At 43.1% G+C, this 13,930-nt stretch overlaps 1 protein-coding gene across 1 annotated transcript; it reads left to right on the top strand.

The window, feature by feature from the left end:
- The first annotated feature begins 8,012 nt into the window (after positions 1 to 8,012).
- LOC144640677 (uncharacterized) lies at positions 8,013 to 12,897 on the top strand. Its single transcript, XM_078499768.1, has 3 exons — positions 8,013 to 8,239; positions 11,561 to 11,713; positions 12,520 to 12,897. The coding sequence occupies exons 1-3, from the start codon at positions 8,013 to 8,015 to the stop codon at positions 12,728 to 12,730; spliced, it is 591 nt and encodes a 196-aa protein (XP_078355894.1). The 3' UTR covers positions 12,731 to 12,897.
- Positions 12,898 to 13,930: the final 1,033 nt, after the last annotated feature.

Here is a 13,930-nt window from a genome sequence, read left to right as displayed (position 1 = left end):
TTTGGGTAGCTTTATTCCTCTGGCAATGACTTAATTGTTATATAAAAATCTTTTATTTTTAATCTTATTCTTTTTTTCGCCTCGTTCTATATTTTTACCTCGGCTTGTTTTTTCGTTTTTTTAAACTTTAGGATTGCCGGTAGGCTTTTTAATAGAATTCTGATGTATGAGTGCGGTCGAAACGCTTCCTCGCTCAGTTCCCTGTTTCCTGCGTCTTTCGAGGTTTGGCCTCTTCCTTCCTCTTTGTCGTGGATGCAGATTGCGCCCTTTGTTTGTGGACTCATTTTGTCCCGTCGGGAGAGAATTCCTAAATATTCATCGCTCCTTTTAGATTTTGATGCAGATTTTAGTGTTATGAGCCCGCATAGATGATGCGCAGAAAAAATACGCAGAACATTTTTTCGCTCTGAAATATAACCTCAATCACGCGAACTCTAGCCTTATGGAGAATCGAATGGTTTTCGATCTTTCTCCGTATAATTATTAGCTTGTGTTGGAGAGCAGCTCTGGTGCCTCGCGTTTATCGCGGCGGTTACGGAGGCTTCTTCCGAACATATTCCTCTATAAAGACATGGCAATCCATCAGGCCTGGGCATGCAGTTTGGTGCAATCCTAATCATCTCATGACCGCGGACAAGAAAAGAAAATGGTACCCTTCTTCATTACTTCTTCGCTATCTATTCTTCGTATAGGAATCGTCTAGTTTAGCTGCATAAGGATCAGCTCAGCTGTTTTTTTCTTGTGCATCCGGGATTGTTTGCACTGTAGTTGTGGCTGACCTTCTTATTTACGTCTTCAGGTCTCTTCTGTGCTTTTCTTCTGTCAGTCGTGTTTAGCTTTTTTAGGGTGGACGTACGTTTTTTATTTTAACGCTTTCCTGTTTGTTGGGTGCGTTTCTTTGGTCTTCTTCTTGTCAAACGGATTTTGTTCCTTTACCTATTCCGAAACGGAATCTTGGATCTGTCCGGATTTTTTCCGCGTTTCTTTGGGGGATTGGTCCTTGCCACGGTCTTTGCTGTGATCAGGTTCGCTCTTTGACTGCGTTAAGTTTTTAGGCGGTTATTTCGATCCAAAATATTTCACTGAGACGGTACTTTAAGGTATGCAGTGTCATTTTAAACTGATTCAGGTTTTCTGGCGTGCCTACGGGTTCCTTTTGATGTCCGAGTGGTTTGCTTGTCTCACTTCTTCCTCTCGGTGCTTTCTCCCCGTTGTGCTTGAGGCTAGAACTATTTCGACGTGTGATTTTTGTATATTTTGTTGCTGTTATTTTAGCTAGGATACATTCGGGTTGTCATGCAATCCATTTTCGTTCTTCTTTCTTTGGGAGCAAAGTATCCCACAGGGGGCCCATACAAGCGGCGTGACTGTTTGTATGTTCGAGTGTTGGGGATTTTGAAGGGTCTTTGATCGAAAATAATGAGTAATTTCTATGTTTAAGGTCAAAATAAACGTTAACTTACCTCAGCTGTTGTCTGTTGTCGTTATTGGGCCTCAGTGCGAAAACACAAAACGCAAAACCCTTCAAATCGCCCAAATTCGGCAAGAAACTTCAAAATATCTACATTTTTTGCTTGCTGGTCCAACAATACATCTAATTGCGCAATTTAGCCCCTTGCACAACAACGCAGTCGTACATTATTGAAACGAGGCAATTTCAAACACGCTGCAAACCATCTTAACCTTAGGGATATGGCTTTGAAAGCATTTGACAGCATGCGAGCCCGCGTTTTCTTTGGGAGCACGAGCATTGATAAAATGTAACCTTGGCCTTGCGAGCAACGAGCACTTTTCAGAGGGTCTGAATAGGGGGTGGGGGGGGGGGTGGGGTCCACATGTCGGTAGTCAGTTAAATTCTATTACTTAGTCGGTTGTCAGTTATATTTTTCGCCATTTGTAGGGGTATCGAATGGTCTGCGAGCATTTGCGAGCATGCGAGCACAGCGTTTTTCTTTGCGAGCATGCGAGCACAGCGTTTTTCTTTGCGAGCACGAGCATTGACAAAAGTTAGCCTTGCGAGCAATGAGCACTTTTCAAAAAGCTACCTTCACTAAAACCGAGCTGCGAGCACTTGTATAAATTTGCGACCACGAGTAAACGAGTACTCATTAATTTTGCGAGCATTGCGGGCAGAAGCTAATTTTGCGAGCACTGCAAAATTTTGATAGACCATTCATGACCCCTATTTGTCGCTAGTCGGGTATGAATTAGAGGGTCCTCATGTCGGTAGTCTGTTAAATTAATTATTTTGTCGTTTGTCATTTATATTTTTCCCCTTTTTCGCCCTCTTTTCTCTCCTCCACTCCGCGCTGGCTGACGAGCAGCACACACCCACTATTCGCGACCTTCCCAGCGACCTAATTTTGGGGCACTGCAGATTTTGATGGACAACTTATGACCCTTCTTTACTTTGTTGGGATTTTTTTGTTTCTCTTCACTTAAACTGATTCAGGCGCAGAGACGAAACGTGTGGCCAAAACCTACGGGCAAATGGGTACCCAGCAGGCTTTTCAGGTGCCTTACAGTCAACTCTCGGCCTGAACGTACGCAAGAAAGACCTGCGAACTTTGCCAGCATACCGTACGTACGCGGTGCCTCGGACAGGGTTGGTCGCGTGCTTAGAAAAGTTCAACATCCGCACGGCTTTCAACTCCAAACGCTTACCAATCTTTAAGAAACCAAAGATCGGCCACAAGACCACCAAAGAGGAATCGTCTATAACGGTCAGATGTAATGACTGCGCGTTTACTTACATTGGAGAAAGTAGCGCTCTTGGAGCTCACGCGGAGCCGAACACGATCCCGGCCGCGCTTGTAATGGAGAGTCTGCAATTAAACAACACCCGGAATCAACCGAGCATGACATCCACCCAAGAAATCCTGATCCTTGCGGGATCTCACCCATTTCCTGTCGTGCACTCTCGGTGGATTCCAACGCGGTTAACGAAGGACCCCTTCCCGCTCTTACACTCCATTGTTAGGTTAGATTGGATGGCGTATTCAAATACTACGCGCGTAATTATAACGAACTTATTTTCAATACTCTGTGAGGTGGACGGGCCACGAATATGTTTAGGGGCGTCTTTCTTAGAAACCCACTTTGCGTAAATTTTCTACTCTGTCAACTGGACTTTACCGAGGTAGAATAAAAGATTTGGTTTGATTTGATGAATTCTGCCGCGTAGAAGCCATAATATTTTACTTGTCAGCCCCGTCACACTCTCGATGAACTTTTCGTAACACTGTATTTTTCTTTACCGCTTTTTATCAACTTCTCATACTTTTATTTTCAGTCTTTCGTCTCTTCTCCTGGGCAATGTGCGATATGACACTACTATCGCCTTCGAGCGAAGACTGTATTGGCTTCGATTTAGGGCTATTTTTAATTTTGGGACCAACCTAATACTTCTAGCCTATACACCGACTAGAGTAGTCGTTAATCTGCATTGTGCATCCCTGTACGTTTTCATATTTCAAATTGTGACCGTTTTTATCAGCACTGACCAGCTTTTCGTTTTTTCCCATTTTCGCTCTCTCGAGCGATTTTACCATCAGCTACCTCTTCTCTTCGGTTTTTCCACTGCGGTACTCCCCAGTTTCCCTTCTCTTGCTTCCCTCTATCGAGTCCCTTGTTGGCGAGCGAAAGCCTGAATCCACTACATTTCGCACTATACCCTTGAACACCGTTTCAGGCCGTTTTTCTTCAATCAGTCTAACACTCCGAGACTGGTATTCAGGAACTCCGCGATTTGAGGTCTGATTCCGAACATCACCTTTAACGTACTCTCATTCGTTTGTGCTGCTTCCGCGAGGTCCGCATAATGGGGAGACCGCTGATCGCTTGTGCCAAAAGGCAATGTCACTATAATTTTTTTAAATCAAATTTGGAGCATGAAAGCTGCGCAATTTGAGTTTTAATATAATCCTATAATAAATATATTTTAAAGCGAAGCCTCGAGCCAAACGGCCCATACTGTCACAACTTATCCCGGTTTCGATAGCATTAAGCGGCTAAGATTTTTCTACTCCCTCCTGTGGAACGCTAGTCCATGGCAGTTCCCCCCCCCCCCCCTTCCCCACCCCAATTATTTCGACGGTAACCATTTATACACCCGGGTGGGTAGGGCGCTATGAGAGAAAATGACTTGCTAAAGAACACAATACAGCAACCCTGGCCAGGGATCGAACCGCGGACAGTTCGATCTGGGTCCGGCCGACTGTACGTAGATATAGCATTTTGAATTTCGGAGTTCACTCCACACAAACCTAAGATGGCCGCCAGAAGGCTGTCACTTTTCTTAAAAATCCTCATCTTGCCATTTTTAATACTCTGAACACTTGAGCGTTGAGGTTTTGCGGGAAGAGTTTAGTTTGAATGTTTACTTTTTCGTGAGGGTGATCGGATTTGTAGCAATTTATCCTCTTCTTGCTCTTCTTTGCGTAAACTTTGACGGATATGTTTAATCTGGCTTGAAGTACGGTAGTTATTACTTTTCTACCCTTATTTTTTTTTTCTTTATTTTGTTTTATTTTAGCGGCGTGACAGTGAAAACACTTATAGTGTAGTATTCTTACCTGCCTGCCTTTTGATGAGAGGGATGAGAGGACTTAACGTAATAAAACACAGCTATGTCAAGGCATGGAGCCAAACTACTCAACGACTGTCTGTTACTCTTACGGGATGTTTAACATGGTTTAGTCAGAACACATTTACTTCACGATCATATCCGTCCCCTTGTCTATCAGAAGTTGCTTTTTTTCTTTTGATTTTACTGATCTCAAAGTGGCTACAGATGGCTTTCAGCATGACCACATTGAATTTTTGAAGCGTGTTGCTGTGGTAACGTTCACAGAGGTCATACGTGTCGTAGCAGATGGGATGCGAGACGTTGATTTCTCTATTAACCTCGTCTACCAGAACTTGTCTGTCGGAATTTTCCTAATAATATCCAATGCCTGGAGGCATTGGATATCTTCCTCGTCATCGGGTGACATTCCGACCACACCCTGATACTCCTGGTCCTTGCGACGTTTTGCTGCTAGTCGGGATAAAAAGCGATGGATTTGGCTCTTCGTCAGCCACTCTGTTCTTGTAAACATACGTTCATTGTCTTCATTTTTGGCATTTCGCATGTCTACTGCAACTTGGGAAGGGCATAGGCGTACGGGCAATTTTTGCCAGGGGGGGGGGGGGGGGGCGGTGAGACATTTGCCCAAAAAATTCTCGCAAGTTGCATACCCAACTTTTTACGAAACAGTCGAGAAGAAACGAGGTTTATACGAGAACTAACATAGGCTTTCAATGAGTGATTCTTATATAGAATCTATCATATGAGCTCATACAGCACGTTAAAAGAAATAGCTGTCTCTACCATTTCGACGGCCGAAGACCATACAATCCATGTCATTGTTGACTACAGAGTTGGAACATGCCCATTAAATGCTAATAAGTGCGATGTCAAGTAAACATTTAGGCCAAGTAAAAAAAACAAATGTTTCTCGTTCCGATTTCTATAAAAAAGAGAGCGGCCGGGCGCATTTTTTTAATTTTTAATTATTTATTATTTTGTTGCATTCCATACCTGTGTTGTTCGAATATGTGAATATTGATGTAAAAGTAGTAAACTTGATTTAAGTGTCAATCGCTCTAGCGTTTTAAACACCTATTGTTGACACTAATTTTTTTCCTCCATCGTCAAATACTCCAGGCCGGCGAACTTCCAAAATAAATCCTGCAAGGTAATTGACCTATCCAGTACGGACCTAGTGTAACAAGGATTTGAAGTTTTGGGCCTTAGTTTGTATTAAACGCAGATAAAAGCCATGTCTTACTCCGTACAAAGTGAAAGTAAACATTGTTGGTTTTTGTTCGTTCTAACTTTTCCAAAAATAAAAAAGAGAGGCGGCCCCAAAAAATGAAGCGGGCGGGGACGAGAAACACTTAATTGGCCATACTGACACGTTGTCGCCCCATCACATGCTGCGGAGGTAAGTTTTCAATCAGCGCAACGCACTGAATGATCGTTCTGCGACACGATATAGCAGGTATCACTCACGGATATGAAGAACGTAAGGAAACTCTGAAAACTTATCAAATAGATCATTCTCTTGCATTTCTGAAACAGACATGTAGCCATATCCGCGCACACGACGAAAACTCGCGCACATTTTCGGCTCGGCTTCCAGATGTCTCCGTCGATTTTAATTTAGTACGGGGCTTTCTATATCAGGTGTTTAACTGTGACAGTATTTGCAGTCAGTGCCCAAAAAAAAAATTACAAAATGTATATCAACAATATCCCCTTAAAATATATCTTTTTCGAAAAAAAATTCTTTAAAACTGGCTTTGCCCATTTCTCTTCTGCCCATCTGTTGCCCAAATCTGCGCCCCCCCCCCTCCCTCCCCCCCGGCCTGTACGCCTATGGGGAAGGGTCCGCCTTTCCCAATTCTTTCTCCTAGTGTAAACCGTGCCGTAAGGTATTCTTTAACCTTCCGCGAATTCTAAAGTTGCTCCTCGGTTTGCTTAGGGCCCATCCTGTTTGTATAGGATTGATTTATTTAAAACTCGAAATTGCGCATGCTTTCCAATTTTGATTTAAAAAAATTATAGTGACATTGCCTTGTTGGCACAAGCGATCAGCGGTCTCCCCATTTATGCGGACCTCTGCGGAAGCAGCATCACACAGTATCGATATTGTCGAGATGTACGCTGTAATGGTGATGTTTCTTCGGAATACAACCTCAAATCGCGGCTATGTTCTCTGTCCAGTCTCGGAGTGTCTTTTGACTGATTCTTGAAGAAAAACGGCTCTGAAACGGTGTTCATGGGCTATTTAGTGCGAAATGTAGCCTTGATTCAGGCTTTCGCTCGCCAACAAGGGACTCGATGATGCCGTGGTGCTCAAGTTTTGAGGCAATACCTACCAATTTGCTGGAGTTATTATAGGATTTAGCAATCTGGGGATTGTTAACCGTCTAACGTTGGACATAAACCGAGATGAGAAGCAGGTAGGCTGCATGTGTGCAAAATCTGCTTGAGAGAGTTCGATTTCATATAGGCGAAAAAATCGAAAATGCTGGTACATGTGCTGATAAAAACGGTCACAACTTTTGAAATATTGAAAACGTACATGGGATTTTGCACATATTTGCAGATTAACGACTACTCTAGTCGGCTGTATAGGCTAGAAGTATTAGGTTGGTCCCAAAATTTAAAAAATAGCCTCTAAATCGAAGCCAATTTACAGTCTTCGCTCGAAGGCGATTAGTAGTGGTCATATTACGCACCATTTTGCCTTTTCAGGAGAATTGAGACGCAAATTGTGACTTTCTTGGAAAACTAGAAATGTTTATGAGCAAGTTGATATAAAATTTGCGGCTAGTGATGCGAAAGAAATATTTTAAGTGTTACGAAAAGTGTCTATTTTTCATTTTCGAGACGTTGTGACGGGGGCTGACAAGGTAAAATATTTTATGGCTTCTAACGCGGCCAGAATATCATTTCAAATCAAACAAATCTTTTTATTCTTACCTCGGTAAGTCTTTAGTTGACGAGTTTTAGGCAAAATTTTTTTTACGCGAAATTGTGTGGGTGTTTCTAAGAAGACGCCCTCTTAATAATCTAGATCGGATGAATCATTCTACTGAAATAAACTAAAATTGTTTAATTGTATACATAGTAGGAAAGCCTGTATTAGAATGAGAGTTAGATAGGCGTTTTTTTTAACTTTCAGCACTCGGACGAAAAAGCTGACAGTACGCGAGCGGTAACTCTCGTCACCTCTCCCGTTGATTTGTGGTTTGCGATTCGAAAAGGAGAAAATACAAGAGTAGAAGTGAAGACGATATAACTGCTAGTTTACCTCTTGTGAACATGTCTTATTGACTGCAGGTCAACTCAACTCACCAACTTACCAATCAACCAACCAACACCAACCAACTATTGTCTAACCAATCACTGTTTGACTATCTCTAGATTTGCCGTGTACTGGGCTTGAGACTGACGCCTTAAGATGCCTCGGCAACACCTACCCACATGGAGGCGATACCTTACCGTGGAACCTGTCCTTTTGTTCTACGCATTCGGACTCATGACAAGTATGCCGATCTGGGACCAATATGTGTACAGGCGCGTAAGCGAGAGAATGGGCTTTCCGTATGCCGAGTTGGTGGTCGATAAAGAAGGGCTTGGCTGTAATTTCACGGGGCCTAATTCCACTTTAAAGGAACTAGAGAAAAGGTATGGCAGACAAATTGACTTTCAGCTATATTGACTGCTTGAGTGCGTTTGTTTATTTGTTTTCTTTTTTTGTTTGTTGCTTATATATATATCGTTCCGTTTCTAAGATTTAGCAATGGTGGCCTAATGGTTAGTGCGCCGGACTCCATCGAGCACTCTGGGTTCGCGCCCTGGCTGGGGTCATTGTGTTATGTCACTCAGGTGGGGGTAGAAATATTCCTAGTCAATTTTTGCTGGCCCTGGCGGCATGGGCACCTGCCCCCATGCAAACTTTTTTACGTGCCGCAATGGATACCAAGTAGAGATATTAAGTCATAAGCGCTACGCATTATCATAGCAACACAGATAAGGATTTCAAGACATCACACAACCCACAGCGAGACAGCGGGGAACCTTCGTACGTTGGTTTCGTACCGACAACATATAGGTTTGATTCACATACACATCCTATGTTCATTTCCTTTTTTCTGTCTCCTGCATTATTTTCTAAATTTAATCGATTTTTTTTTTCAATTATTCCCGTCAGGTGCAAAGTATGGCCACACGAATCGACTTAGGGAACACCTTCTTTATGGCCCTACCATCACTCTCGTGGCACCATTTTGGGGGCCTTGGACAGACAAGACTCGCCGGAGAAAACCTGCTCTCATCGCCCCTGTAATTGGCGCATGTTGCATAGTGTAGTGGTGCTCTGATCATGTACTTTGAGTGGCCTTTGATTGTCATGTTTGTGGGCTCAGCAATCAGCGGCTTCTCTGGATTCCTTCCAACCTTGTCGTTAGCCGCCATGTCATATATTGCTGATACTACCGAGAAGACGGGAGTGGCCTTTAGAATAGGTAAGTAGTGTATTTAGCAGCCGCTTTGGCAGACTACTGTCAGAGAAGGCTGTAAAAATGGAACACTGAAGTGATTCCCTAGCTTCTTTTCATTGTACTGCGCGTATATACTGCGCTTTATGTTGGAACATCCGGGTGCTTTAGGGGGCAATAACATGACAAAACTCTCACCGGCGCGAGTTGCATACCGGGATGACCACTTGATTTGGTATTGTTTTTATATGTAGACGAAATGCGTTTCTTTTCTCTTCATCCCTGTCCAACTGACGACACTTTCTTGAACTGATGTCATTTAATATGCTACACGACTTTAGTACACCTGGAGACCGATCGCGATTTACGATACCGAGACGAGAGGTTGCTCTTTTTGTTTATGATACTGTTTTGTACTGATGATTCTCGCATCAGTTGACGTGTCTGAACTCGTGCCGTATGATTCGATCCGGTATAAAACTTACTTTTCGGGGCGAACTCGCGTCGGTAGGAAAGTCGCTCTTTTTATGAACCCCGCTAGTATACTTCAAAAACTGACAATGACGTCATTATCCGCCATTTTACGCGCCATCTAATTTTCACCTTTTTCCAATAGTTAGGTTGGCAATTTATACAAATTCTAATCGGTATAAATCGTCATTCTGAGTGCGGTTGTTATGGCATGGATAAACAGTTGACACATGAACTAGCGTGAGGGATGAATGACAACCACTAAGTCTTATCATCACCACCCTCCTTTTTCTTCCTTTCTCCAGTACTTTTACCTCAACCTCAACCTTTTATTACAGCATCATCGTGCTGGTCTTCTGGTGGTGTCTTTCGTGGCCTTTGATCCATACATTCGTTCGCCTCTTTTCTTTCACTCGCCTCGGCACTTTCCGTCATTTTTCTTGTCCCTCCGGGAGTCACTATAGAAAATTCTTCGATCTCTAGCATATCACGTCTTGGGTGGGCCGTCTTCTTTTTGTCTTCACTGGGCATTTTACCCTAACGGCTCAAGGGCTTGGGGCGTGACCGTCTTTTTTCATGGGGTCCGCTTTTTTCGTCCCAATCGTTGGGTACTTTTTGCTTATTTCTCTCACGTGCGCCATGTGTCTTTCTTCATGGTGGTAACAGCGGGATATCTGTGTCAGTCGTGGGTGTGGTACTCGCGTTTCAGTCGCACCTGGTTGTCTTCGGTGAGTGGTGCATATGTGTTTTCTGCTAGGTCCTCGTTACTTCACCTTTCTTTTCCTTTGTCACTATTATTTTTCTATTTTTTTTCTCTTTCTTCTCCACTTTACTTGAGTCGCTATTATAGTGCATCGGTGTTTTGGCTATTTTTTTCTTTCTCCTCTTTGGACCTTTTCTCTTTCTTGTGTCTGCGTTCCTGATCTGCGCATCCGTTCGTCGCTCTCATCGGTACTCCTCACAACTTTTCTTCTTGAGTTTCCGCTTTCTTTTTCTTCCTTCACCACTCTCGGCTTTTTCTCTTCCCTCTTCTTCTCTTCTTCCCGATAACAGTATTATTAGCATTATTTCGGGCAGACAGAAGAGACAGCAAAAAAAAAAAGAGAAAAAAAAAAACCAACGGCAGACAGGCAGGCAGGCAGGCAGGCAGAGAAGAAAACACACACAACAGACAGTAGTCAGGCAGGAAGGCAGACAGAAGACAGACAGACAGAAGACAGAAGAAGGCAGACATACAGGTAGACAGGCAGAAGACAGAGACAAACAGACAGACAGAGGGGGAGACAGCTAGTCAGAGAGGCAGGCAGCAGTCAGAGAGACAGACAGAGAGACAGCCAGACATACATATAGACCGACAGGCAGACAGACAGACAGGAGACAGAGAGACAGACTGCAACAGATAGACAGACAGACAGACAGACAGACACACAGACAGACAGGCACAGGCACAGGCACAGGCACAGGCACAGGCACAGGCACAGGCACAGGCACACGGGCATTTATTTTCATGTGCGGGTGATTATTATTCATTATTATTCAAAGGCGATTGACATGTGGCGCTGTTTGTTTTGAATTTATCAAGTCTACGAAGTGCAATTTGTGTTGATTACTTTAGTTCGGGATACCACTTTCCTAACCTTGTACGGAACCATCTTTAAATGGTTAAATTGACAGTCCTGTCACTTCCTTCTTCTTCTATATGGGACAATTTATATATGTGCATATGCATGCGCTATTTTATTTTAGTAAAACGTCATTTGTGGAAGATGGTAATTTTAAGCTATAAATTTATATCTTTCTTTATTTATCATACACAAAACGCTTTCGATATTTCTGACCCTATCAGTATAGAGGACGCGTGTTGCATATGAACCTAGTAAAGGGCCTATAGCTCACCAGGCTTAAGGGTTTCTAGCTCTCTGAGTTCAGTGGTTGGAGCGCCCAACCTGTATATGGGAGGTCATGCATTGTCCCACGCTAGTGACAAATGAAAATTTCATTTTTATCATCTTTGTCATGTTTCATGTTTCCGCTGCAGGTTCCTTGTTTTGTGCGTATGGCATTATCACACCTTTTCCCTTTCTGGGTGCATGTTTAACAACGTATATCGTAGCACTCTCGGGAACACATTTAACGGTTTTGTATTCCTTCTGTGTGCCGCTTTAAAGATCATTCCGTTGTGTCTTCTCTGGTAAGTAAACACTTAACACGCAGACTTTCTATAGGTAACTCCATAAACAAATTTACTGTTGGCTCAAACCTAATATAACTAACTAGACGCGTCCTCAACTTTCGCCCCTCCGACAACGTTCTGAGTTCGACCATTCTATGTAGCCGGATCCTTCTATCTCTCTGGTTGATTGTTAAACAAGCACGAAAATCAACAGGTTAAAAACTAATCATTGATACTACGGCTCGCTTTAGGCTACGTCACAAATTGTGGTCAATCTGTGGTCTTTGGCCCGCGAAAAGACGTCTGTTCACTTAGAGAAGCCTTTCATAGAATTGGAGATACTGCATAAGAGTATGCTAATAAGAGGGTTATGTCCTTTTATTCTGTAGCCTGCGAGCATCTCTCTTACGGGTGCCAGGAATTGCTCGCAGGTTTGATACCTGAAAGCTGCTCGTGGGTTGTGGGACTGCTCCAGCGTTATACTTCAGACTCTTGTACCGTTGTTCTTGGGTGATGAACGAGCTTATCAGTATGTCACAAATCTGGGAAACTTAACAACATGGTGTAAACTAGTCTGATAGACTATTAGCATTCAACCCATTGAGGAGGAGAACAGTACTTTAGCATTTGCTTCACGCGATGAAACTGAGTCTGGTCCGGACCGATGATAAACCACTTGGGTAAAAGCTATAGTTGGATACTAAACTAACTTCAATGTTACAGCTGGGCACTATTATGGGCCAGCAAATTTTTTTGCATTAACGTCACATGTTCACCGCCGCGCTAGCTGACCACCTAAATTTGTTGTTGTCTTTGGTTTACAGGTGTATAAAGGTTCCTCCTGTTACTGATAGTAACCAAGAAAAAGGAGAAGAGTTGCAACTGGAGGGTGAGGAGAAAAATGCCAATCAGAAACAAGAAGAAGAGTTGATAAAAAGAGAAAATAACCGCGAAGAAATCGAGGAGGAAATGCCAAACCGGCATCAGAACCCATGGATGTCTTCCCAGAAGAATCGAGCTCGTCAAGACAACTGAACAGTAGTAGAGCTAAAATATGTAGACGTCGAAATGCTTAGCAATACCCAGAGGTTACACCCGCTTTCAGTGTTACGTGCATAGCTATCATTCTACATCCATCGTTCAACGCGCTGTTTGAAATGAGCCAATCAAAACCGTTGCATGCCGGTGTTCGTTTCATGCAAATGGGCTACAAGTTCGTCATCTTATGGGCTGTGATTGGCTGATTTCGTCCGTCTTGTTTGCTTGTACATCGAAGGGGATTTTGATAGAGCCGCTATGCACGTACGCGTAACACTGAAAGCGGTATCATTTCCGTCTTCGTTCTCCCACCTTAATGCTGTTGGATTAGGTGGCTCTGAGTTGGATCAGCCGTTATGAGCATCATGTACCAAGTGATGTCTACTATCGGACGAGGCCAAACAATATGTTTGTCCGTTTTCTGCTGTTTTCACTTAGGGATTCTGCGTGCTTCACCGCTATTTGTCCACCGGGCACTTCCTTTGGCCTCATTAGTGGTTCGCGTGCTCCTCGGCAAATACATTCTCTTTGCTGACCTGAAGTGAATTTTTATGGTGTGATATACATATGTAGCTGTTGTTGTGCCTCGCTCGCAGGCTAGTGGGACGTGTCTGCAACTTAGGCATAGGAAATGACATCAATTTTTTTTTAATGTATATCCTCTAAGTGAAGGAATATTCTCACATGCAGAGGTACGGATGGCCAAAGTGTCGAAGATTGAACGGATTGCGATGTGGGCTTTTGATATGGTCCGGCGGAACAGTTTTCAAGTTATCTTGTCTGCTTGTATTTTTTTTGACGCCCGGGAGACACATTTACGTGCAGAAAGCTATGGTTTTGTCAAAATCAGAATAATTCTTTGCAAACATTTAGTTTCATAGCGAATATTTGGCAAAATTTTATACATAAGATTAACTTAGCCGTGACATAGCAGACAAGTCCCTTTAATCACCTAACCAATATTTGATCTTCTGAAGGGCTGGAGAATTGATGCATCGAAGACTACGTACTTTGCATTCATAATATTAGTTGATAGAGTGATTTTTGATTGAGCGGCGACCAAACCAAAGAAAATACTACGTGATCACAAGGACAGACAATCCTGTGAATCAATCAAGACCCTATGCGAATACATAAAGCCGGAGCGAAGAGCGGGAAAACGTGTGGAGCGAGTCACGATTGGTTCTGGTATTACTT

The sequence above is a fragment of the Oculina patagonica genome, chromosome 2, assembly GCF_052425735.1.
Source record: "Oculina patagonica isolate OP01 chromosome 2, crgOcupat, whole genome shotgun sequence".
NCBI lineage: Eukaryota > Metazoa > Cnidaria > Anthozoa > Scleractinia > Oculinidae > Oculina > Oculina patagonica.
This window is presented reverse-complemented; position numbering and strand designations above follow the sequence as displayed.

What these genes read in the sequence shown, in the direction of transcription:
- LOC144640677 (XM_078499768.1), top strand. Translation starts at nt 8,013, where the DNA reads ATGCCTCGGCAACACCTACCCACATGGAGGCGATACCTTACCGTGGAA. An exon ending in TTAAAGGAACTAGAGAAAAG is followed by an intron (nt 8,240 to 11,560) that starts GTATGGCAGACA and finishes TTTCCGCTGCAG; the next exon opens with GTTCCTTGTTTTGTGCGTAT. An exon ending in ATTCCGTTGTGTCTTCTCTG is followed by an intron (nt 11,714 to 12,519) that starts GTAAGTAAACAC and finishes TTTGGTTTACAG; the next exon opens with GTGTATAAAGGTTCCTCCTG.